Source organism: Ischnura elegans, chromosome 4 (assembly GCF_921293095.1).
Source record: "Ischnura elegans chromosome 4, ioIscEleg1.1, whole genome shotgun sequence".
NCBI classification, from domain to species: domain Eukaryota; kingdom Metazoa; phylum Arthropoda; class Insecta; order Odonata; family Coenagrionidae; genus Ischnura; species Ischnura elegans.
Genome location: NC_060249.1, coordinates 123,554,983 through 123,582,811, shown reverse-complemented (window position 1 = coordinate 123,582,811; position 27,829 = coordinate 123,554,983). Strand labels below are relative to the sequence as shown.

General features: G+C 38.8%; 2 protein-coding genes across 3 annotated transcripts in view; one reads left to right on the top strand and one right to left on the bottom strand.

Annotated features, from left to right (window-relative positions):
- Positions 1-177: 177 nt before the first annotated feature.
- Positions 178-23,704, bottom strand: LOC124158007 (mediator of RNA polymerase II transcription subunit 17). Of its 2 annotated transcripts, XM_046533150.1 has the most exons (11): positions 23,591-23,701; positions 23,332-23,492; positions 23,028-23,216; positions 18,103-18,238; positions 15,366-15,546; positions 13,470-13,649; positions 12,586-12,791; positions 11,918-12,183; positions 6,335-6,644; positions 3,280-3,428; positions 178-2,703 (listed from the first exon to the last, which is right to left on the bottom strand). In XM_046533150.1, exons 1-11 carry the CDS (start codon positions 23,615-23,617, stop codon positions 2,493-2,495), a joined length of 2,016 nt encoding a protein of 671 aa, XP_046389106.1. In that variant the 5' UTR covers positions 23,618-23,701; the 3' UTR covers positions 178-2,492. The 2 variants fall into 2 exon arrangements, with proteins under 2 accessions (XP_046389106.1, XP_046389107.1); XM_046533151.1 differs by having other exon boundaries at positions 23,332-23,704.
- A 285-nt stretch (positions 23,705-23,989) lies between these two features.
- LOC124158006 (protein adenylyltransferase Fic) overlaps positions 23,990-27,829 on the top strand; it is a 30,532-nt gene continuing 26,692 nt past the window's right edge. The window contains exons 1-2 of the mRNA XM_046533149.1: positions 23,990-24,681; positions 24,958-25,150. Coding sequence (XP_046389105.1) covers positions 24,342-24,681; positions 24,958-25,150 — 533 coding nt within the window. The 5' untranslated portion in view covers positions 23,990-24,341. The remainder of the gene's footprint in view (positions 24,682-24,957; positions 25,151-27,829) is intronic.

The window sequence follows — 27,829 nt, the reverse complement described above, 5'->3', positions numbered from 1 at the left end:
TATGAAGACCCAATTCATTTCCCTAGGCCATAATTGTTTCACCAGGAATTTTTTTGGAAGATATCCAAGAGGCTTCAGCCACAATTTGATCGTGGTACCCCACAATCAGCAGCCAAATGCCAAACCAAAGCCACACTCCCCCACTGAGGAAATACACTTTTAAAATAAAGGGCATGATTGAAAGAGATGTCAATTAATTTATTGACAAAGATTGAATTTCTTAACAGCCAGAAGAGGAAATACATAGTAGGCACAAGTTTTTTCAAACTAATTGGAGACTAAAACTCGGCTTGAAACCAAAGATACACTTTATAGGACTTGGTGCATTTCTGGTGAATTACAAAATAGAATTCTATTCTGGGTTTTCAGCAGGGTAAAAGTCATGTAACATACAAGGATTTTATTCTTCTACTCAGGCGCTGTCATAGCCAGTAGTATAACAGAGAATTTCAAATCTGGTTAAATACCTAACCTTGGCATCCCTTCCAGATGATGGCGCCAAAGTAAAAAATTGAAAGTTGGATTTTATAGATCTTTTAATCCAGTCCATAGCCCAGGAAAATTTCCTTTCCTAAAACACACATGCCACATTTACACCAATCTGCACCCAAGTTACTGGAAAATTTTAAGAAGTGAGAATTTACACAAGATAAACAATCATAATTCCAGAGATTCTTACATAATTTTTCTTGTAAAGTAAAATTGAAAACAAAAAGTTCCAAAAAATGTACACTTTATTGAGAAACAGGATAGAAGTTATATTGTTTGACAGTAAACTTGGTAATTTTCATCTTTAATCTTCATAAATATGTACACCTTACTTCAATATATGTAAATGAACAGGGTACAAAGAATGAGCACAATATATTTATGAGTTTTTGCTGATTCAGCAATGAGCCAGTAATATGATTCCTAGCTATGATCAGTTACTTTGATGAATGTGTATCAAAATCAAAAACACCACAGAATGATGTTTTTAATTTTACTATGATTCAATAACGCATTACGTTATATAGACCCTACAGCTTGAATTGTGTGGAAAAATAAAATTTTCATGTAGATGACTATCAAAAGAGAATTTTCAGGCTTTTAAGACCTCATAGGATGTATGTATGTACATAATGTTAGAAGGAACAACAGTCACAAAAGAGTGTTATTGACATCACAGGAAATAATACATCTGGCAAGAAACTCAACCAAAGCTACCAAAGGCAGGTAATTTGATTTGAAAGCTTATCAAGCATGGTATCACCAAGAAATACATAAACCACCTCATAAGAGAAGGCTATCAAATCCTTAGCCTGTTGACATACAGACTTGGTAAATGTGTCAACTACTCAGGAACGAGGAATGATTCATCAGGTAAGGAGCCTCTTTCATTTACGGATAACTCTAATTACTCACTCTGCTAGAGGTGGATACCTATCAACTACGTCCCTATTCTATTTCAACTCCAAACCTACATACATACTCTCCTTGAAAGTCAAACAGATTAAGCTTACAGCTGTACCTTGATAGCTTGTTGGCCTTGTGCACACTGGTAAAATAATCACTTCATTTCCATTAAAAAATTTCAAACAAGAGAGTAAACTCAATCACTCATCCTGTCCATTACAAGAGCCAGCTGGCAAAATACAGGAAACACCCACTCAGGGGATTAGAGGTAGTCCAGATCAGAAAACAGTGCTACCCTGATTGATTAGTCCTGACTCCTATTCTATCCTCAAAGGAATCAAAGGACAACAGATGAAGAAAGAGAACATGCAAGAAACTTGGGAGGATTTAGAAGCGGCTTCATTAATAAGTGGTATTCATGTTCTCCCAAAAAATAAGAGCACACCATCAGTCATGATACAGTCATTTCATTGCATTACAGACGAAACGAAAATGCATGCATCACTTTCCCAGATTACCAGCGGAGATAAATTATATTGCCTGTAAAAACACTCAGACATGCCTGTACACACACTATCACACGGACACACATAAATTGTAATAGCTAATATGTCCTGTCGGGAATCATTTCAAAGTTCACACTTACACTTTACACACTTGAGTTTCCACCGGGAGGAGCTGTAAACTATGCCTTTGAATTACAGCTCAAATTACAACTTGGTTGCATTCAATTCATGGAAAATGATTGAGCTTTGAATAAATGACCACAGCACAAGTCAAAATACACAAGGACTATAAATTACAACAGAAATGTTAAATACTCTTAAAAAAAAGTATCCTCAGAATATGCCCATGGTTCAACACTATGACACTGAAATTTTGAAACAATTTCCCGTGCCTTGTTATATCCTCAGTGGCCATCCTAAAAAACGGCATGCCACTATCTTGTGCAAGGCACACACACTGATTACATCGGGAGGAAAACAACCAAAACACATCAGAATTGGCATCACATTTAGAAGTCTTTAAAAGTCTGATGTGTTGAACAGGACTTCATCCTGGTAATTGGAAAGAATGCTAGAACAATACATTGACTGCTAAGAGCTCGTTAGGCTAGCCATTAGGAGCTCCATTTTGTTGAGAAAATTCTTGCCCTCCATTTTGTCCCACCGCACTTCTTTGAAGCTACCCCCCAAATTCTCCCATTTCCTTTCCTTAACCAGCTGGCCGGGAAAGAAGTCCTTTCGGGGAGACTGCGCAATCGCCACCTGCACACCCGTCTGAGGCTCACACCTCACAGCTATGATCCTGGAAACATTAACGACACCATAAAGTACCATCCAAAGACTTGACCCCATCATGAGACACAGATTTAACTGTTTTGATTGCAAATCAGCAAATACACAAAGCATCGATTAAAACACCCCCATTAGCAGATCAGTCACCTATTTTAAAACGTTGCGTACGGATGGCGAGAATTCTCATCATTTTTCCACACGGATGACGAAGATTCTCGTCATTCAGGCACGTAAACCTAAACAATTTTTAAGCGAATCAAAAGCGAATACGTATTGTACGCTTTAAAATTGTTTCGGTTGATGCGCCTAAATGACGAGAATCTTCGTCATCCGTCTGGAACGTTTGGGAAAAAAATGATGAGAATTCTCGCCATCCGTACGCAACGTGTTAAAACAGCTATATTTTAAAAGAGGCGACTGGTCCTCTAACACTAATGAGTGGACAGCAATCACAAATACGTTTGAAACCTGCTTTACGATAGTAACATTTGCCCCTTGCATTGTATATCAGCCCATTTGTGTGAAGAGAGTCTAAGACGAATAGCATTTTCAGAAAAAAAGTACTTGATGAATAAAATTGACCAACCTGTCTCCCGTTGGTGAGGCTAGAATACAACTGCTGGCGTTTCCCAGAGGCTCCACCGCTCCAATTCCAAGGTGAGCACTGTTGGCTAGAAACTGCCAACCCATGCACTTTGCAAGAGCCTGCACTGCATTTATCTGATGCTGGTAAATCTGTAGCAATCAAAGAAGGCTCACATGAAAAACTACACCAAAGATAGAAAATAAAATCAAACACTACTTTAACTTTCGAGCGGGCACGCTGGCATACATAGTATGCCAATCTTTGAAAACCAAGGATTTCAAACATTGTACGTACATTCTGGTCTAGAATGGCCTCGTATATTCTTACAATATACTATGACTGTCTATTGTGCGAGTTTTTAAAGCACATAGTATTGTAGCAATTTTTTTTAGATCGGCAGAGGAACCCCACACCCATGGCGTATAAACTACGCCGCACGACGAGCCGTGTGCCACCTGCGTAACTTTTTGCCTGCATCACCTACAATTGTACAAGCTTGAACTAAGTTCTACAAATACAGATAAATTTTAACAAAAATCGAGTATTATCATGTGAATGCATACCTCGTGAACAAAGTACGACACATGCCCGGTTGTGTAAAACTATCAAGCGCGTCCGCCCGAGGGTAAAGGAGGAATTCTCCTCTAACTAGTTATGCGATCAATATGTAAAAACATGTACTCCAACAATACTCCAAGTACCAATTAGAACACACCGAATACCTCTTATTATACCCTCACAGATTTTGACACTACCTATGGTCTGTTCACATGTCTGCGGGTGAGCTTTCGTGAGATCCCGGACACTCTCGGATGGCTTTGCTGATATGGGAGGGGTAGGACCGAGAGAAGGAGCGAATATATCATTGCCAAATGTACATAGCTGCCCTACTTTGTCATTGAAAACGTGTGAGTCACAGATATTTTGGCCCCGGCACCGAGACAATATACCTACTCATTCGGAAGGGACTGGGGATAATCCTTTCAAAGAAGCCCATGACATTGTCAGCTACCGCGCGGAATGAGGCACCGTTTGGTGTAAGGCATACTTAGTCACACACAAGGAGGACGCGTGATGTTTGGCAACACTGCCCCACGAGCAGATTCACGATGTTCACTCGGCGGAGGTCTTAGAGCGACTCACTGAGGCCACACCTACTGTATGCTGATTGGCAAAGGCAAAGTCACGTGTCGAGAAACTTTCCCTCCCCTCATCTCCACTTGCTTTGGCCACACCAGCTCACCCGCAGAGATAAATGAACAGAGTATAGCATATCTATTTTCACCACTGCAAATTGTGTGAAGTGTATTCCTCATATATTTGAAAGAAACAATAAAACACTTAAGGAAAAGAAAACATTTTCATCGTCACCTAATTATACTAAATCTACATACAACATAAAGTTTTTTCACTCAAAGGTTATAAGTCTTCATAGTAAGATATGGCTAAATATTACTCAGAGTTCTTAAAGGATTAAAGAGCACATTCCCTGCATCTTTGTTCATTATGATGAGATATTATTGGCAATACTGCACTACATTCAACATATGTTGTATTTGGACTAACAGGCTGGGTAGCCATTGAGTCATGGTTGCAATGGCCTATAAATATTTTGGATATAACTCAGGGGATTTTGTTAACTATCAATGAAGATTAGGTAGATTAAGCATATCATTCCAAGTTAGTACATAACATGGTTCTTTGTTATTTTTTGAGAAATACTTGAGCGTATTTTTCAAAGCCTGAGCACGAAATTAGCAATTTTCATGGTTCCCACTCAAACTGAAATATAAAATTCATGGTTTTTTCCAGGTGTTCACAGTCTAGATGTCGTCAAATTCATGGTATTTAGATAAACCATTTTAGGCAGAAATATTGATCGCGTAACGATCATCGGCCACAGGTTAACTAAAAATTTAACAAATGCGACAGATGCCATGAATGCAAACGCAGCAATGAGAGTGCTCTCTCTCCTGACGTCACATATCGTTTGCAAAATTCAGCTCCTGCTAAAGGTTGTGAGTCGGAAAATAGAGGGACCAGGGTGCCAGGGAAATTAAGAAGTGTCTGAATTTTTGCCAGGGTTAATGAACTCTTTTGTTACCAGTCTTCTGGCTTTGGTACAGGCTTAGGGTCAATGTGTCATCACGGCACACGGACAAATAATTGCGCTTAGAATATACTTGTGCAGATAAATGCGTGGACAGCGTCTGCGCATGACTGACCTTGAAACACGATCGACACATCAATTCTTCTTTTGCTCTTTCAATCGTAGTTCTCAAATCAAGTTTGAGAGAGTTTTAAGGTTTTATGACAAAATTCACGGCTTATTCACGGTTTTAAGGTTTTCACGCTTGTGTGGGAACCCTGAATTTTTCTACCAAAAGGATAACAAATTTTACACCACTTTCCATGGTCCACTTTTCGCAGCTATGTACGTTGCACATAATCCTGAATCCTCACTTGCACATATAGTCTCCAGGTCTACAAGAAAGCTCAATCTAGATATACTGAATAATGGAAATAGTATGCAAATAAAAAATAAAAACAATTTAAAATTTTCCTGGAGAATAACATGTTTTCAGATATTCATCTCGAGCCTGGTGTATTTACCTGGTGAAGAGAAATCAAAACTTTATTTGATGCATGGTCACCTTTACTTTCCATCTCCTCATGCTTCAATTCCACCACTGACACCAACCCATAATTTAAATAAGCTAATTGGACTGAAATTTTATAATACCAGTAATTAATGATGATGTACACAAATAACTAACGAAGGTGCTAAATGACAGATGCATTGGGTGCACCTCAATAACAAATACAACTACTGCTACAGAATAAATCAGAAATCCCTATTGTCAGAAGTCAGAATTATGAAAACTTGAATGATAAATAACTCTTAGGCGGAAGTCTTTAAAATAGAATAGAGAGAAACATGTATTTTCATTTTTGCAATCAATGGAAATCACTTCTACACGAGGGAGCATTTTGTAACCAGAAAAACTTATAATTTTTTTTTTTTTTAAAGTTTAAGGAGGATAAAAAGTATTACCTGGCAAAATATTAAATCTCTCAGCTCTTGCGGCTCATACGACATGTGCATGACCCTTCCATCTCGGCACACACACTTGAGTGATTTCTCACCAACATGAACCACGAGGGATGTGCGGCACACAGTGTCATATCCATGAGTCATAATGTTTATCTTGACGCAGGATTGGGTGGGTGAGTTGAGGGCGTTCCAGTGCGAAACAATGAGAGGGTCCTTCACTTCCTTGGCTATTGTGTCCAGCACGTATTCAGTCCGAAGTCGCATGAAGAAATGCTGTGCCTGCTGAATGATCTGCTCCAACAACGTTTGCCTGAATGTAGGTGTTATGAGGAATGACGATAATTATTTATTCAACACACAATATGATCCTTTCTCTTAATGCTATAATTAATACTTATGAGACTACTTCGTGAGAACTCAAATTTTTGCTCAGCCAACTGAAGTACAAAAGACTTAGTTGTTCTTTACCAATGAAACCTACTCAAAAAGTTGGGATACCAAAGTTTGGAGAATAGTATCTCGGTAATTACTCACTCAGTTAAACAGAAATAAAGAGTAAATGAAAGGAAATTTATTCCTACATTTCCACAATATCATAAGAAACTCACCCTTACGTTAAAAATTTTTTTATCCAGCTTTGGACACTGTTCTTTTGAGAACTTCTCTATGTATTGACATAAGAACTAATATGATAAAGGAACAGACCATCCCATCATACATGCACAAACCAGGGAAGAACTTGGGTCACAATACAGCATATGTACTCCTGATTATCCCAATGGCTAATGATGGGGAGAGGCGGCACAAATAATCGGAAAACTAAAATAATCCAAACTTTCACTTTAATTTCTTGTAATTTTCATCACATCTGTAAATCAGTTATTATTTATGCACATTTTATGTTATTTTAGGTTGCTTTCTGAAATCATTAGCAATTTCCTTTTCCATCTGCAATCTTTTTTGGTCCGATAACATGATTGTACTCATATTCTTATTGCTCTGTATAATGCCTAGTTTCCGAAAACCGCGCATCCGCGGCTGCGAGATCATGGATTCAGAAACGTGGTTTGCACGAATGCTTCAGAAGTAGGTACTGTGCGACGCCGGAAACTACACGTCAGGCACCACGCCGCGTATTTGCTTCTTGCACAAGTTGCCAGAGATGCAGATCCATGATCACCAAGCGCGATCGCATAACGCGATGCTTGGAAAACAGGAACACGGTACTCCCGTGATGGCAACTGGCACGTGATCACCCGATCGCCCAGTAGAAGTTATGGGAAACTAGGGCTTAAGGCATACTGTCTACGCAAGCAAGTGCCTCGCTGTGATCCATGCAATCTCTACTTCCACTTCCCTCGCTGCATTCACTTCTAATATTCCATTCCTCTCCAATTGACCTTGACCAGTCAAAGTGTAAACGTGCCCAAGTGAGACGAAATCTCTGCTTCACTTGGGACGTAATCAACCGTATGTGAGTCCAGGGCAATAATAGCACATTTGCGATATGAAATATACATGTAATGATCGCACATAACATTTTCCCTCATTTAAGATTCGTTTGTCATTCAAGAAGTATTACTCTCAGTGTTTTTTCCCCGCCGCTGTTTTTGGGTCCGATTTTATTTTTTTAACTAAGGTCGCTGAAAACATCGACGGGGTATGAACTCATGCACGGATAATCCGCACCCGGATAATCTGGAGTCTGCTGTGATTGTATTATCAGAAAAATATTGCTACTAGAGAAACTTTGCCTATTTGTATTATTCAAAGACTTAATATTTAAAAGCACTCTTGGCACAACATACATACACAGTTGATGAAATTTGGAGTTAATACCACAAATTTTAGTTTGATTTGCATTGACCTGTATTTTTTCAACAAATTTTCTGCCTGGGAGAACTGCACCAATGGCAAGCCAAGGAGAAACCATTACGTAGCTTGCTGCCAAGTTGATGCTTGTGATGAGCCGAACTTCCCACATGGTTCACCACCAGTGGTCAAAGTTGCAACCATCTCTTCCTCCCATACCCTTCTGCAGGGCAAGGGGGACCTCTAAACCAATGATAAATAAGTGTAAAAAAAGAAATGAGCAATAATTTTTATTCCGACACTCGCCATCTGTGAATGTATGCGGTGCCTGCAGTGCATCATAATTTTCTTTCAATAACAAAAATAACAGAGGTTTCTTTAGCAGAAATTTTTGGTGCTCATACAATTACTATAGAGATGGGTCGCATAGCATTTTTCTCCAATAGAAATACATAATTTTTTTCCGAATACCTCACTCGAATATAGAATACTGCATTATTGAATATGCATATTTCCACCTATTTCAAATACAAATGAAAATCAAAGTAAAAAATGCTGACCACTTTGCAAGTCACTCTACTTCAATATGGCTCCTAAACCCTGATGCAATTGTCATCCACGATTACACCAAACTTGCGAGCATGAAGCACCACAATGCTTTTGCTCTTTCGTGGATGCATATTGAAGGTTATCTCATTAGTATTGCTTTACTGCATTCTTTGACAACCTAAAATTAAATATAAAATTGACAGTAACTATAAAATTAGAATATATAATATTTAACTTTGATCATGCAAAAGGGAGTCAGAAAAGGAACAGCCTTCGCACGTGCATTTGAAGGTACATATACATGCATGCATTCTTCTTAGTGTTGTTCTCATGGAGTCACCAGGATTATACGTATTTTAATGCTTAATTGAGTGCTTATTTTCAATGATAAGTTTTCATAAAAATATTTTTAAAGAATTTAAACAACCAAATGTGTAAACCTTCATAGAAGACCCAACCATTGTCAACAAATTGAAATTGAATCGCAGACTATCTCTGCTGTGTATATGAAATTCGAATACATAATTGATAACTTTGTGTCATCGAATACCAAATAGCGTAAAAACCTCATTATTGGAGGTATTCGGTGATTCAACTATTCAAACGTCCCAGCTCTTCTATTAAAGTTTTTCTCAGATAAATGCATTTATAAGAGCCTGTTCCTTCACTCTTTTGATTCACGAACCAATACATGGAGAAGTTCTTTAAAAATTATGGTTTAACGTTGAGCCTCAATTTTCTGAGTATCAAAAGCCTTTATTCATCCAAAGCTGGATAAAGAAATAGTTGATGTGAAGGTAAGTTTCTGATAATATTGAGGGGATGTAGAAATAAGTAATATTTCATTTCTAGCTTTCCTCATGTCAACCTATGATATGGTAATAGATATAAAACACTTCAAACTCTGGTATCGTGAAGTTTTTTAGCAACAGTTATGCATAAATTTGGTTTCCAAAATTTTTTAAACTATTGATTATTGTATGGTTGTAAAATTTAACTCAAAATCCACAGTGAACAGCAGATAGGCTGTCTGAAATTGGATACCATTGACTAGCAACCACTTATGTGATGGCCTTACAACACATAAACCACTGCTATTTCATAGATATTGGAAACACAGTCGAGCACCCTGGATCCAGAATTCCCTAATCCGGGAACACCCATAGTGCCGCAATTTCTAAAGACCTGTTTACATGGTACATTAACCCATATGAGCTAATTTCTAAATTTATGAATGCATGAATAGGCAGGAAAAATCCACCATGTTACCAACCAACCAACCAGGGCCAGGATGTGGGTGGCCCAGGGCCCCTTGGGCCTCACTTCCTTTGATCCAGCCCTGAACCTAACTTGGGCGAACGCACGAACAGAAAATAGAACCTGTTCTAATTTGGTTCATTCATTCGTATATGTTCCGATCCACAAAAATCATTCATGCCAAACGGACATTAACTCGTACGTGCTAATGTATGGCGTAAACAAGCCTTAAGCCATGCATTGTGGGAAACATGACTTTTTGCAGAATAATTGCATTTGTCTTCACCTGCTGGAACTGTTTCCCACTCTTAGCAATTATGTATAATAATCCCTCATCTTCCTCTGGGATTGGGACAGAGCAGACAATTATCAGGGCCCGTCGGTGGAAAACCTATCAATGAAGTTTCAAATATTCCATCCTATTGTGATCCAAACAAAGTATTATGATATCCATCAACTTGCCTCTCTCAAAAGATATGGAAAGGTAACATGAAACCATTTTAGAGGAAAACATGGAGCTCCATCCATTCCCTGTCCCGCGAATATAACCCAACACAGGAAAGTAATGTAATACATTTTTTGGAGGGAAAATTTAGCTCTATTCAATCCTTCAATGCCTCTGCAAATGTAAACCAATACAGAAATTAATCTGATACAATTTACAAAGGAAAAATTGATTCCCATCTCAACCACCTGCAACATGAAAAATTTAACCCATTATGGAAAGGTAATCTGACAAGATTATCAAGTGTATAATTAAACCTTTAACTTCCAACGGGCTGATATATATCAGCCCTCGCTGGTTGTGTGAAAACTGCCACAGACCGATTTATCAGACTACTCATTTGACTTTTTTTATTTTGTGATTGTGACCTTTTAAAAAGCTGCCGTCTCATTTATACACGTGTTCTTTACCTCTGCTGCTTACTAAGATGGTTTCACTGTAAATAATAAAATTAAATAGCTGAAATAATTTAAAATCAGAAATTTTGCAAATTTTGGAAAATAGCCTTGGCAGTCTTCGCACATCCCATCTGAAATGAGCTGGCAGTAAAAGGATTAAGCAGAATGGGGACGATGAAGCCGTGAAAAAAAAGATGGTTTTGCATAAAGGATGCTCAAAGGGATATTGCCGAAATTTTATTTAAAAAGAGCTATTCTGCAGATTTTGTGTTGAACCAGTTCGACTAGTGAACTGCCTTCAGATTCAGAGCGGAATGCAAAATTGCCAAGTGCTCCTCCTCAAGAGTGCTACAAAGATCAGAGAAAAGCGATGAATGTAGCCACGTGGAGCAGAGCTTTGGCTTTCCTCACACGTTTCTTGAAAGTGGGAACCATCAGAGTGACTTTCCCTAAGCCAGAGCACCATGATTCCTTCATGCCCTCTGCTCTGTAGATCTCGGGAATGAACCCCTTCGAAGTTGGGGTGGAGCAGTTTGGACTGTATCCTTTGCTTGGGTTCTAAGTCCTGCTTATTACATAAATCGATGGAAAAAAGTACCTGCAATTGCAAAATACATTTTTTCTTAACAATTTGTTCAAGAAGGGCACTTTTCCTGTTTTGGGACCAAGCTCTGACTTCACTGTCGGGAGTTTTCATAATTAGAGAGGTCCACTACGGGAGGTTTTAACACGTTCATTGCCTGTTTGAACAGTCCTGGACTTGGGTAACGACTTAGCAATTCTTTTTAAGAAAAAATTCTCTTGAATTTTGCTTTATTGGGGCTTGTTGTATTAAGGTTTTAGTGTACTTTCATTTCCTTAAAAAATTCCCAAATACCTAGGTAGAGAAGAGGTAATACCCGACAGACTTGAAAAAGATAATTGAGTAGATACATCCACGAATATGAGCAACTATGTTTCAATAAAACAGGATGCACCCTTCAAAGGATGAGACAACAACCTTGGGTACACAGTGCATCAGGTTTTCTCGGAGGGGGTTCACATAACACATGAAGCACATACCCTTGGGTCATCTGCAGGAGGTCATAGCGGTCTGCAGCCATTGGGCCTGCAAGACAACGTTTCTTGCTGGGTCCGATGGCACCAGATGCAGGATGAGGGAATGGGTGGTGAGTATTCCTATGATGCACTTCCCTCAACAGCTGATGGAGGGAGTGCTCGAGAACGTGGTCATGATCTGACTTCTGCGGTGGTGGGGCGGGTGGGGGCTTCTTGTCAGACCCAGTGCTGTGACACAGGCCGATGATCAACTGAATGCCGGGCAGGACCTGCAAAAGGATGGAAAAAAAAATTCTGATAAAATGCCAAAACAAAGGACAGTTTTACCGGCAGGTTCACCAATTTTTTTCTTTCAGTCCATTGTGAGAGTACAAAAAATAAAAGAGATATGTATGTATTTTTCCATTTTTTTTCAAAAGTTGATAGCGTGTTTGGTGGGGGTAGGGAGGAAGGAAGGGGGGGGTTTGGCAGGCACCCAGGCTTTATATTGGTCCACTGCAATGATCCCATTATTTACTCTGCCTGCACTTGCACAATCAGGACACCAGCACCACGGCTGATTGTGAGATATGAATGATGACCTCACAGGGACTGGCAAGCAGTAAAGTATGAACCAGTAAAATATTACTATTACGATGACGATTCAAGGTGGATGGGTTTCATAGACTCACTGTGGCCATTATTTGGTTTCCAACAACCATGTGCGGAATTGGGGCCTGCAACTGCACAGCCTCTTTGGCCAGCTGATTGAACAGTTCCTTACAGAAGAGCACATTCTGAGCAGCTTCCAGCTTTTGTTGCCAATGAACATCAGGGTTAGTACTAGTGGTCCCAGAGCCCAGCAGGTTAATGGTTGAACTGCACAGGTCTTCCTGATCTGGATGGTGAAGAAAAATGAGATGGTAAAACAAGAAAAATAGTTTTTCACACAACTGAGGGAGATGAAACTATGTTCAAAGATACCTCACATGAGCCTAAATGAAATAAAATCAGTCAGGAAAAGCAACATTCTGAAAATTTGGTAATTCCTGATGCTTCAGGCCAAGCATGCCAAGTTTGAGACAGGTAAGTGTAAAATACCACTTCAGCAAGAATATTTTCATATCATTTTGACTTTTGACCCTTGAAATTGACTACAGTTGGTAATGCCAGAGAAGTAATAATGCTCATGAGGCTACTGAAAAATGGCAGTTTTAATCCTGCCAAGTTGTCAAGCTGCGAGTCACATCTAATTCCCTAATTTATGACAAAGAAAGGTGTGGTGCATGACTTTCCTATTCCAATTTGCAATCAACTTGTATTGAACCACATGGCATATACTGACACATTATTTAATCATCAATAATATCCATGAACCTCACATTGTTAAACAATTCTAAAAATAGTAAAAAATTATAATACGACAACAAAAAATCCTGTAAAAATACAAAATATAATGAAAAAAGAAATACATATGATGTCCCTAGAGAGGCAATATTCATAAAAAGCTTGGAATTACAAATATCCAATGTTTCTGTTCCCTGAAGTTTGTAATGATGGGAGTCTATAGAATTACCTTTCTGACAGAGAACCTCAATATAGGCCACTCCTTGAAGTTCACTGGGAACAGTAACCCTCAAAGCTGAGCCTGGCTTTGGGGGAGTTGCGGCAGTTGGTGAAGATGGTGGGCTTGTTGGGCTATCCTCTTCGGCCTTGGTCACCTCAAACATCCCAGTCTGGGCATACTTGGATCCAGCTGCCAAAGTAAATCATTTGATTGATGAAAGGAATGAAAAAAATAATCACTGGTAAAGTCATAGGACATTATAAATCAATATTTAATTGGCATTATTTTCCTAATACATAGAACCTATGAATATAATCTATTTGACTGGAGTACACATACTGAACATCAGTCAGCAAGGCTGCTATAGGTATTTACCGTATATGTCTGAATATAGTCCCCCCTTTTTTCCAAAAATGCCTGTGGTAAAAGTAAAAGGGAGGGACTATATTCCAATGCATTTTTATAATTTTTCCCGAAACTGAAGCCTCAAAATTAGGGGGGGGGGACTATACTCCGAGATATACGGTATATACATATTCAGAAACTAAGATCTTGCAGGATTCCTCATATTTTTCCAGAAGACCAAAATTCCCTGACCATTCCAGGTTCTCCAGGATAGTGGAAACCCTGACATAGGCGGATCTAGAGGGAGGGGCACCCCCCAGACCCTTAAAAAATATGCAAGATTTTTAATATGGTCCCATTATCATTGCGTTCGTTTTGTATCACGGGGCATCCTTGTGCTCCCCCCCCAGAATAAAATCCTGGATATGGCCTTGCTTGTGCCCCCCCCAGAAAGAAATCCTGGATCCGCCCCTGCACCCTGACAAGAAATTCTGGATGTGACAGCAGAAGTTATTCACAACAGACCTTGTATTTCCCTCTGCTTGAATCACATGATACTTACCGTGTTTCTCTGAATATAGTCCACCCCCCCCTAATGTTTAGGCTTCAGCTTTGGGAAAAATATTAAAAAATCATTTGAATATAGTCCCCTCTTTACTTTTACCACGGGCATTTCTGAAAAAAAAAGAGGGGGACTATATTCAAAGAAATACGGTAACTTTAACCACAAGTCAGAGAATGTTAGCAAGTGTCGGATTTCCTGAATCAAATAATTGAATATGTCCTTGACTATGTCACACAAGGTTTTCTTGTATCCATTGTTTGTCTGTTGTTATGTTACCGTGGAAAGTTTAGCTGTTTACAGAACAGTACAAATTGAATAGAAACGCTGATATAATAGTTCCCTCTTGATTGGCCGGCTCCCAATTATCCGATTCACAGATTATCCAAAGCTGTTTCATCATCCCAACACACAAAATTTTGAAGAATATTCTGAAGAACAATTATGAAAATCTAAACTTTCAACGCATCTCAATATAATGCACCCCCATATGTTTGTATCCTTAATATTTACCACATTATCAAGTAATACGTCAATGTTCTAGCCACATTAATTACATTTTTGATCATTCAGGTCTCGCCTTACATTTATTAAAGTGGATAATCTGAAGGTGAATGTGTAAACAATTAATGACCAGAATTCAAATGTTACATCGAGCAAACTTGATTTTTTGACACCTACTAGGAGCCAATCAAAGTAGGACTGCACCAATGATGAGACGCAAGTTCATATTGTTCATAGATATACATATTTAATACTTACCTTGGGCACTTTTGCATTCTTTTCCAACCTCCTTTCTTCATCAAGAGTGAGTGATGGTCCCAAGCATACGAGTTATTCTGTCAATTTTCTCTACCCTTTTTCAGAACCTTTTTATCTTTGTATTGCAATCACATCTATTTCCTTTTCCTGCCCAATACTTATCTATAACCATTCCCTATCCTTGCCCACTAAAGAGTACACAGCCAGGAGAATTGCTTCACTTGACCATTTCTCACCTGTTCTGTAGCTCAAATCTCCAATAATAGAATTGGAAACTTTCTTCAGCCTCCAGTTCTGCCTCAACCTCAGAAGCTCGATGTGGAAGTCAGGGGTGTTTCGATTCCGTGCCATTTCATTGTGGCATGTGCGTAGTCTCTCAGCACCATTAAGGAGGACTGATGCTGCCCCAGCCAAGGCCTTTCAGTGCACAAGAGAAAATTGCCAATAAACTCTCAACCCACAACTGCATCACTTTTAGCCAATGGATTAACACATGGCACACATTTAATAAAGACAAGATTTATTACCCAGCATTTCTCTGAAAAAAAGGCAATAAAATTAAATACATAGGCATCCATCAGTTCCAAGAGATTGACTTCCAACACTCTTACACATTAATTGAAGGTATTAATTGCGGAAGAATGAAGTTCAGAGTAGAGCACTTAAGGCTAAACATGATGGGCACATAGTGTGAATCTTCGCCAAGAGATGGAACTATCGTCGCGAGAAGCTCACCACCATAAGAATAATAACTTCGTCCCACATTTCTCAAAATCCACTATCTCCACCCATCAGTCTTCAGTCCCCCTCTCTAACGTTTCCCTCCCCTTCGTAGCCTCCCAACAAGCATCTGGCACCCCACATCATTGCTCGCTCAGGTTTCATGTTACGAAGACCATATAAAATATGGAGTTACACGAGAACAATAGAAATGAGTCTCACCCCTCACCCTTTCTCGCCAATTGGGCTTTTCCAGCCAACCTTCTTCAATGCTCCCAGTTTCTGGAGGCCCTAAAAAAAGAGTCACCTGTTGGGCCCAAAAGTGTCTAACAATGGCTTTCAACAAATTATGAGGTATGTTGATTGGATTGAAATATTCGTATTATGTACAAAATCTAAAGGAAAATGACACCAAACACGTATTTTGACATTTTTAAGCATGGAAGTAGTTTTCCCATGAAAAATTAAAAATGGAAGTGGAACGGGGAATAGGAAATGGATAGATCCTGGAGTTGTACAGCCGGGGAAAATTTCACTGAAGTCAAATAAACGTTTCAAGTTACCTGAGAACAATGGGAAGTGGTTTCTTTGGAATCACTTCTCCCCCTCTCCTTCTTGTCTCACTTAAGTACTGTGTCCTTCAGTGACAACCAATAACTTTCCACAATTAGTGTTTTACTTCTGAATGATTTTAAGAATAGGAATGTACACCAAACTAAAAAAGAATAAGTCCAAATATGACGCATTTCCGACATAATTTAACTTTGTTAATCATGGTTCCGTCACTTTCATTTATCGATTTACCAACAAATAACGAGTTCGTACATTAGACAGCACACAAAAAGCGACGAGAAGTTTTCATTAAAACAGCATTATTATGCTTGAATTAGCATAACAGTATTAATATACATAATATCCACTGATAAATCCAATGAAGAAAGTAATGAGGATTACTCGTAATAATAAGAAAAAGAAGTTATCTGCACACTACGTTGTATTTTACACGTTAGTACACACATAACTGTGCATCTTATATTTTTTTATTTTCTCCCACATGTGACAGTTTATAAATTGACAGATGGCGATTAAAAAAAAGTTCTGACACAATCTAGTAACAATAAAGACATTTTTCGGATTTAGCTCATAAAAATATATGGTACTCCATCAACAGAACTTGAAAAATATGGTAGAATCGTAAAAATGCAGGCCTGTGTTATTAGAATTAGACCCAAAAAAGATGAGACAGACTGGAAATTCAAACTGCACAAATGGAAATGGAAATTCAAACTGTAACTCGAACATTTCTGTGTACCAAGAAAGACTTCACAAAATTTGATGATCTTCCACGCCTGTCCCTTTCCCCAATCGTCCGTATTCCCTCCGGTGCCTCGTTGCTAGGAAGGCATAGTTTCCAGAACACTCTCCATCCCCACCACGACCCCTACCCTCCCATGCTTTCGCAGGCCCCCCCTCCTCTCGCTGAGCGGATGAGTCGTTATAGTTTCCCCAACTTGCCATTGGCGATGCCCTCTGACGGGTCACGTTTTTGTCATTATTATTATTTGATTTATTACTTTACACCTGCATTTTCCTTGGTTTTAAGAGTCGCATTAGACTAGTAACTCCACTAGAATTCTTTTGGTGCGACTGCTTTTTGCCAAAAATAATATGTTCAATTAGTTACACATGTAAAACTTAATATTTCCGATTTATGTCAATGTTGATACGCTAGACAAAAAAAAATCAGTGACTGTTATATATTAGCGAAGGCTTCACGCAGGTAGTATTGTACTCATGACTCCAATTAGGAAAATTGTTTAAGCAATTGTTTAATTCACCTTTCTAATTGGACACAGAAACGAGGTACATATTTTGAAAAATTTTGGCCGTATGCTTGCACTTGGTCTCCATAGTGTAAAGGCCGTTTTACATGGGGCAAGGAATCTCGTAGGTTAGAACTACATTCATTTCTAAAATGGTATGGAATTGCGCGAATGCATGAACAAAATTAGAAAAGGGGCTACTTTGCCATCTCACGTCCATGCATTCTCGCATGTGTTCTAGCAATTCACTGCTTTACTCGACGCAATTTTGACTGTGCCTTCGTACACACGTCAGATGGTGCAAGTACATGCCCTGTGTAAAACAGGCTTAAACCATGCTATTCCACCAACATGTCCCCAAATTCATTGGTAATATGTATTTGCCTTACAGGCACAATAAGATATTTCCTCTTAAAAAAAACATGCTGACCTTCTTCCGAGCAAAAACTTGAACCATAGGCTTCACCTCCTGCGGCTCTTGAGGAACTGGGTCCAACACTAAATATCTCTTCTCCTTTGCTATAGCCAAAACATCAGCAAAAACACACACTTCAGTCAGTGCATTCCTGAAAAGAAGAGAGGGATGGCAAAGGTTCAAAGCAAAGTACGTACTTAATAGATCCAAAAATTAAAATTGACATAATCTTGCTATTTACGACTCAGAAGGACTCAAAAATGTTATCTGTGAATTATAATTTCATTCAATAACATTCACGTCATTAATGAAAACTAGTCTCACACAAAAAATAAAAATATCAATTACTTTTATCTGCTCATTTAACTCCACCATAAATTGATCGAAAATGGATTAACATACATAATTTCTTAAACACGCTGTGCAGTGCTTCCGTCACATTGACTGACATGAAGAGGTTCTCCCTGCATCACATTACCATTTAGTCTGAAAAATGAATATTTATAACTTTTGCCATTTGCATCAAGCTGCTAAGTCACCACATCCGCTAACAATTCAATTTATATAAGTGGTGTATGTATTCTTGTGCATGATTAAAGTGGTGCAAATAAATTGACCCGTCAATGAGTGCATGCAGCAGACATCGGCCAGACTGGACGCAGGTTTAAAGAGGGGATTACCAGTGATGTGTGGCCTGAGAGACCTCTGCGTTTTTAAAATTATGAATATTTTCAAAATGACTACTTGAAAATGTCTACGATTCTTATGAGCTTCATATTTTTGTATTATAAGGACATGGCATTCTGAAAATTTAACGTTCTTATTATTTATGCATTTCTGTAAATTTGCAACTGAATTCGATTGGTAGTCTGATAGACCTCACGTCACTAAATTGGAAAAATCTATGAACCTAATGCTGCCATTGCAAGCTTTAATGAATTTATTTATTGTGACTAACTTTGATGTATACTATATGTCACTTAGAGCTTCCTTGGCCAAGACATCTGATTTTTCGTTCCCCGCTGTCCCCTCATGTCCCGGAACCCAAAAAAAGCAAACATTTACTCCCTTACTCATGAGGGTTAGCAGCATGGAGTGAATGCCTTGAACATTTGGGTGCATGGGTGAGAAGCCAGAAATAGATTTTAGAGAGCTAAGGGAGTCTGTGCATATGACAAAGGAGCTACCATCATCACTTGAGGCTTCCAAAGCCATCTTAATTGCGAAAAGTTCCGCTGTTAACGAGGTTTAAATAGTAGGTTGTAATAAGGGTGACTCGACAAGGATAAAATTTTGGATTCATGACTGCAAAGTCCTACGGTAGCACAGGGGAGGTTCCCCTGCATCAGAATAGATGTTTGGAACCCAGCTAGTTTGAAAGGCTCCAGTGCAGAGTCGGAGTGCCGCATTATGCAAAGAACTTAATGCTCGTAGATACGATAAGCGAGCAGACAGATAAACAAAGGAGGTGTAGTCTAGTTAAGACTGTGCCAATGTACGGTACAGTAGGAGCAAGGTGGTGTGGTCAGCTCCCCACGATACAAGACTTAAAATATTCATTGACTTAAAACAACTTGTCTTCAGATTATTAACCCTTTCGAGACGGCGGAGTTTTCATCTTAGCATGACTGCTGTACCGAGCCCCAAGAGACTCTTCTTTCTCGTGATACGGAGCATTTTTGGAGGACATTCGTTAAGAAGGGTCTCCCTGAACCTTTTTCGACCCCTCCCTGCTGGGACTCCGCATTATCTCGGACCTGCGGCATTGGTTCGCGGTCAACTTATGTATTGCTTATATATATTTAGAAAATATAATTGTTGCTTGCACGTAAATTGCAGACTTTGAATTGAATTCCTCATTTTTTTCTGAGCATTGTCAAATTTTAAGGAAGGAAGTTCTTAGGTCAATATTAACGCATTTAATGCAGTAACGATTTCCATGTTGATGTTTATACAGAACTCGAGATATAAGTTAATATTTATCGTAGAATTTCCTTTAAAAATTGTAAATGCTGCTCAAAAGACAAATAATTCAATTCTTAGTTTATTTTTTATGAGAAGTGAACAAATGTTTATTTCGAAAACTGACTGGATAAACAGTTGTACAACCGCTGTCCCTTACCGCTAAGAGGGGTTATAAAAGACGAGGGGTCCGGGTACCTGCTCCCGGATTCTGAGGGTAAATCCAAAACCCGCAGGGTTGGGTCCCGAGACAAAGATGATGTAAACCCGCGACCGTCCTAAAAGGGGGAGAGCTAGAAAACGTATATATACGGCTTTCGTTGTCCTGGCCAGGAAAATCTGACACGTAAATATACGCCCGTCGTCTCCCGGGTCAGGAAACGTCCACACGTACATATACGCGTATAGTAGGGAAAAGGTTAATTTGATCTTGGTAGTTGAGTTTTTGATCCAATGTTATCCCCAGAAAACAGATAGATTCCACAAATGGGAGATTTCCTCCACTAAGACAAAGCGTAAGTGTTACGTGGACAACTCTAACGCGGTGGAAGTGTACGCATTTGCTTTTCTCAAAAGAAAAACGAAAGCCGCACCTATAGACCTATTGGCCTAGTTTGTTCAACATGAGCTGTACTAATCTCGATATATTAGCCACCCTGGATGAACTGCAGAAAATTGCAAGGTCATCTACAAACAGAGTGGCCATTATTGGCATCTGGATGCACTCAGCTGCGTCATTGATCGCAATAGCGTATGGCATCACGCTCAAGACGAAGCTCTAGGGGACTCCGTTGTTAAGAGGGTAGGTGTGCATCAGAAAATGCTCCGTCCTTACTTTATATACTGTGACAGTATGACCCGTACATGTAACATTTTGTTTTTGTTCTATCTTTCACTTCGCTCATTCCCTATCTCGAGCTGTTCCTCATTTCTAATATGCGGGCACAGCATTAGACAAGCGTCCTTGCTCTCAACTACACTAGGGTTTGGCATGTCATTTGTGTATTGTGTCACATGAACGACGGCATACAACGGGCCCGGCGCAAGGCGTTGGGGTGATATGTTGGTGGAAGGTGCAAGAAGGCAGTCCCATTTAGTCCATAAGCCTGGCAACAAGAGGTCAGCGGTGCTCCGGGGAGCGAGAGAGGGAGAAAAGAGGGCCGAGGGGCTGTGTCGTGGAGATTCGTCAAGTTGTGTAACCCCAACACGCCGATCATCCCGTAAACCTCAGGCAACCAAAAGCCTGTGGGTTAATGACGTGCCTAGCGGTGATTTTGACATGGAGCCACATCTTGACAAATAAGTACTCTACAAATCTCCTTCTCCCTGGATAGTGAATTATCCACTCTCTCTGTTCCAACCAGCATTTCCTCTGCTAAGAAGACACCTCGTGTGGAGGTGATCGCTTGTAATAGTGACACAGGAACAATTTCACTTAACGTCAAAATGCTTGTCACGAAGCAAAAATCTGTACAATTATTCTCCCGTCCTCGCGATTTGTGCTTTAAATTCCAATAGTGCTGGACACTTTAGTATGAGCAGACATGGAGCATGTAAAATTCAAGGTGGACAATCAAACCGACATTCATAATTGTAGTAGAGATTCCTACAGAGGCCAATATGAATTTTGTTATGCATTAGTATTAGTTTTTTTTTGTTTTGGTGGAGTATTGCATTTCGTGTTCTCTTTCCATCATTGTGTCATCCAAACAGGTAATCATTTCATCCCTCATTAGATTTAAGAAGGAAGTTGCTTATGTCCATTTATTTATGTTGCCAATAAATGTCTAAAACCATTCACAATCTTAACAAGGTCATTTTGTTTCTGCTGTGCTTTGCATTGAGGTTCAAAATTCCCGTATTTTCCTTTTTTTGTGATTGCACGCCGTAGAACCCATGTGGTTTTCCTTTTAGGTAAGATCCGTCCACCGTCAGTGGACTACGTGAAGGTATGCATTCTCGCCGCTGGTTTCCAACCAGTGGAGCCGGGGATCGAAATCGTCGAAACATTAGAGTTGATGAATATTCATCTGATGGTACGAATCGTCACAATACCATTACATAAAATTTTTAAAATAATAATCGGTAGCTTGTCCCTAAAACCCCAGTCATGAAAATGATGCAAGATAACGAACGTGGATGAATTTGGACAAAATGTAGTTTATCGAGTTAACATGGACAGTATAAAATTGTTTAGCGAATGAACAGAGTGATATGTATTCCATATACCTATAACTGTATACAATTTATAAAATAAAGTTTAACTCTTGACTTCGATTCTGAAATTTGTCCATCTTATTTGGGATGGACTAAGCCCACTCTGGTGGCACCACTGGTTTTAATGCAGAATAAATCTTGGCTTCTATATCTGTAGTTATTTTTATGAAATGAAATGACGGACACATAATTTTTTCGCAAGAAATTTGCTCAGATATTGATGATTATTTTTAACTGAGCCATGAGTATGAATTCAAGAGGCCTTTCTCGTAAGATTGACACAAAGAAGAGTAGTACAAGTGAATTTTTTGCAGCAAATCTATTTCATGGAGGAAGTATTTATTGATTCTCATGGAATCATATTGGAGAAAAAATCATGACTTTTCATCCAACTGGAATGGATTTACGGATGAAAATAAAGTGTGCAATGCGTGTTGCGGAACTGCATGGGGCAGTGGTAAATTACAATTGCCCATATTTCATAAACCATTGACACTTAGGCACTAATATTTCGCATAATATTTATTTATATCAAAATGAATGTACACAGCAAGTTTCATACAAATCTGAGTCAGTGGATGTCAGGGCCTGGCCGATTTGATGTGGAGTGACCCATTAATATTTTATCGATATCAAAAATTATATTTAAAGAACTCACCTCAACTTATTTTGCACCGAATCCCAAGGCCGGAACGATGATTTGACGTGGAATGAACCATTAACATTTTATTGATATCAAAAATTATATTTACAGAACTCACCTCAACTTATTTCGCACCGAATCCCAAGGCCAGAGCGATGATTGGTATGTAATCACATCCTTAGCTGCAGATTCATCATCGCTTTTGTCAGATTGGTCGGCAATTTCTTTCTTTATATCTTCGGTAAGAGCTTTGCTAAAATCAATTTTCTGCGCAAGCTTCGACAAATTTTCAGACATAGATAAAGGTCTGTAAAGAATATTCATTATAAAAGTAATCTTAAAAAATGTATATCAATAATTAACACGACTGGAAAGGTTTCTACGATAAGGAGATGAAATGTCACTACATTGGGAATGCTTACGACTGATATATTTCCTGTCCATCGTAGGTAATTTCTTGAATTTGATTTTCTATTGGGGCTTCAACAGCAATGTTTACTGAATAGGCCATTTCGGCTGGATGACCTATCCTCTTAAAGGCGCAATCAAAAACGGTGAGAACCAACGTCAACTGCAGGTTTAACTACAACAATAAAATGAAGGACACTTCATCACTTCAAACTGTCCTCACACTCGTAGAAATATTGATCCGGAAAATTAATCTCAGCAAAAGTTCCACACCGTTGATAACAAACACGCACAACACATCCACAAATTGACTTCTTCATATGAAAAAGGAATGCGCTTCGTTGCGCATGGCGGTGTGCGAGTTACAAATCATAACACAAGAAATAGTTAACCTAACGGCCAACAGGTAGCAGCACCATTTGAAACGTGGAAAACCGTCGATATATTCGATTTCTCGACAAACAATCGATATGTAGATAAACTTTGAAATTAAAGATGATTTTATCAATTTATTTCAATCAGGTGATGACCCATAAGCCTTTGAATCTCTTCTATTTCTACTGATTGAATTTCAAACATTGAAAAGATAAAATCAAGTGCATTGCCAAACGGCGAAGGTCGCTGTTCGAAAACGGTTCTCACCTTCACTTCGACTTCGACTTAATAAATGACTGTTGGTTAATATCGAACGATTGGGAATGGAATGATAATTATCTCACCCGAAGTAGTTATCGTGGTTATGAAGTGCTTGATTGCTTGAGACTTGACAGCTCAACCAATTTATCCGTGGTGTTGCGTGAGATATGGCATAAAAGGGGCGTAAACAGGTAATGGATAACGTTTTAAATTTGGTGCCGCACCAATCCGCTAGGCTCAAATCGTCAACATGATGGAGCCAGTATCTGGTATCCTCGGTGAAATGAATACAGGATACAAGGAATACCCCTGCAGAACGAATTCACCGCCTAATGACTGTGTTGGAAGTTGAGGTTATGGACTTGAGTGAGGGTACCATATCGTTAAAATGTTATCCGAGTGCATATCCAGGCGCCTCTTATTTTCTCGGAAGTTACTTGATCATTTAACCCGTGCCCCGTACTTTGGTAGAAATATGAATCGTTTAGCTATATCAGCAGTGTTCATAAGTGGAATTGCATTTGCTGTGGTAGTTTCGTTATTGTCGGATTATTTTAGAACGTTATCGTGCGAGGATAGATATGAAAGCGTTGATAGGAAACAGTTTAAAGCTTTTTCCCCTCTGCCTGACGAGAGCCAGCTCAACGTCGTGGATGAAGGAACTCTTGGACTCGTGTTACTTAACTATCATTTAGCAGAAAATAAGAAGGAGAAGCCTGAAAGTCAAGGTAACTAATTTGATTACGGATTCATGGTATGCTACATTATATATCGCTGGTAAAGAGCTTTTTACTTCTTTTGCGCCAAAATGTGTTTCTATTCGCGTCGTTACTTTTTAGCCGACGTGATTTTGGTTATAATTTGTTCCTAAGTTTAAATGCGGGCAAGAATACTGTATGGCGGGAAATGAGTGAATGATCAAAAATAAATATATCCCTGCGCTCGTGAACTCTCTGTGAAGGTGGCCTATTGACCATAACGTTACTTTTAATTATGTTACTTAGCGCTGGTAGCGGAGGCAGTAGCTTCAATGAATGCTGCGCGGGAACTTAGACTCACTGGACGGCACGACAAAGCATTGAAGCTGTTCGAGCATTCTTTGGCGTTGGCCCCTCGACATCCGGATATTCTAACTCACTATGGAGAGTTTTTAGAAGAAGCCAAAGGCGATATTCTCCGGGCTGACCAACTTTACAGGTAATGAATGTTAACTTAATGCTCAGATTCACACGTGTGCTTTACGACAGTGCACCTTGTTTCCAATATGTTGGAAAATGTTATGAAGTACTAGGAGATTAATGTATTTAGAAAAAAATGCAACTGAAATTTGTAGTTGTAAGGTTAGATATGCTGTCACTTTTAACGTGCATGTTATTTCTTAGGACAACCTTGGAAGGTGTGGTAACATAAAAAATAACATTAATTATCGTGCTTAAAATTAATGTGAATAATTGTACTACAACTAGAACTTCTTTTAATCTCGTTCATGCTTTCATTTAAGTTTCGTTCCTTTAGAACTTTTTATGTAGGTGCGTTCATATTTAAATTACCGAAAGGCATTTGAGCGAAGTATGTAATTATGAAGAACAAATGCAAATTATGAACCTAAAGTTAGTGTTACTATTTCCATTTGACTTTTCTGAATCTTCCAATGAATCCTGCAGCCATAGACACATTTTGGAGTGAAAGTGTTATTTATATTACGTTAATTTAGTCCATGATTTTTGTGTTGGTACTGTCCAACCTCTTCATAGCACACTTCTTGGTGCCATAAAATAAATTTTGTTCCACCAAGGATTTGTTTATAGAGGGTGACCATTCTTAACCCTAGAGGGGGCATGTGGGGTGTCATCGACACCCTCAAAGGCCTGTTTACACGATACACTGACACGTACCAGTTAATTTACGTTTGCGTGAATGATTTTTGTGGACGGGAACGGAACATGTACGAATGCATGAAACAAATTAGAACAGGTTCTATTTTCTGTGCATGCATTCGCACAAGTTGGGTGGTTACACGGTGCATTTTGGCGTTCATTCTCGCGTTCATACATTTATACATTAACCCGTGCGTGTTAATGTACCGTGTAAACAGGCCTTAAGAAAATCATTTTTTTCTCTTTACTTGTAATGACGCGGTTCTGAAGTATTCTTTATTAAATAGGTCCACCAAGGTAGATTGTTAGTAAATATTTACTTTTACACTATTACCATAAAATTGATAATGGGAGAAATGTTTTCAAGTGAAGTTTTCATTACATGTACATTATTTGACATTCGGGAACGTATTTGATTATAACAACTTTGGGTTTCAAGGCGTGAAATATCTTATTCAACATGCTGAATGTAATGTTTTCTACACCAAAAAAAGTTAGCTCTCATGGAAAGTAAAAAGCTCAGGGGAAGTCCTATGGGTTTGAAGAAGAACGTGGAAGGGTACATGGGGTGTAGGTGACACCCCAGGACACTTCAACTCATTCTGGTCCCGAAGTGGAATGAAAATTTTATAGGATACTGGCAGTGTTTTGTCAAAATGTATGAGACCTGAAGGTATAAGACTAACAATGCTGTAGGTACCTTGATGTACGTACAATGGGTCAAAGAAGAACCATGCGGTGTCATTAACACCCCGTGCACCCTTTCCTGTATTAAAGTTCGAAAAAGCTATGCAAGCTAATTATTGGCTTATATGCAATAATTTTCCTGGGGTTCCTACAGGATGCTATTGCCCAGCGAAAACAAGACTTTAGTTAAATATCAATTAAAATAATTTTAATTTAGCGTATGTAGGAGTAACAAGATATTAACATCAATTCAAAACTGATAATTGTGACATGATACAATAAGAATAAATTTATTTAAATGTCATATTAATATTTAATACACAACGAGTAGTATTCTTAGTTGGTTTATAAAATTCCTTTGGTGAATATACCAATAAAATATGTGTTCAGTTTACATTGAGATTTAAAAAAATATGCTGTAGTATCATGATAGAAGGTATTTCTGAGGGGACAAAATTTTGAACATTAAATGAGGATCTGCCATTTTTTGAGGTTTGAAGTTTGATTGGCACCGCATCCCATTGATAAAAAATATAATTTTAAGCCTCTTAAAGGTCAGGGTTCCCACTCAATTGTGAATAAGCCGTGAATTTCTTCTACCGTGAAAAAACCTGGAAAAAGCCGTGAATTTTGTCATTTAGCCTTAAAAATCTCTCAAACTTGATTTTAGAGCTACGTTTGAAAGAACGAAAGAAAAATTGAAATGTCGATCATGTTTCAAGGTCAGTCATGTGCCGGCACTGTCCACGCGCATACATATATTGTAAGCGCAATTGTTGGTCCGTGTGCCGTGATGACACATTGACCTTGAGCCTGTACCAAAGCCGGAAGACTGGTAACCAAAGAGTTCATTAACCCTGGCGAAAATTCGGACTTCTTAATTTCCCTGGCTCCCTGGTCCCTCCATTTTCCCACTCACAAACTTAAGCTGGAGCTGAATTTTGCTAGCGACGTCAGGAGAGAGAGAGAGAGAGCACTTTCATTGCTTCGTTTGCATTCACGGCGTCTGTCGCGTTTGTAAAATTTTTAGTTAACCTGCGGCCGATGATCGTTACGCTATCAATATTTCTGCCTAAAATAGTCTATATAAAAACTGTGAATTTGGAGACATCTAGACCGTTAAAACCCGGAAAAAACCGTGAATTTTATATTTCAGTTTGGGTGGGAATCATGAAGGTGTCACATGCAAAAATAAAAAGTTTTCATTTATTTGATGTGCTTTTTCTGATGAAGGTCAGGTAACACTTAAAAATGGGAGGTACAATTAATTCTGATAAGAAATTTGTCAATGTTATTTGAGGAGAATTATAAT

Coding starts and splice junctions, on each gene's coding strand:
- LOC124158007 (XM_046533150.1), bottom strand. CDS start 23,617: ATGTGTTGTGCGTGTTTGTTATCAACG. Junction 12,184..12,585: donor GAAACCAAATAATGGCCACA/GTGAGTCTATGA, acceptor ATCCTTTTGCAG/GTCCTGCCCGGCATTCAGTT. Junction 2,704..3,279: donor GCCTCACCAACGGGAGACAG/GTTGGTCAATTT, acceptor TAATGTTTCCAG/GATCATAGCTGTGAGGTGTG.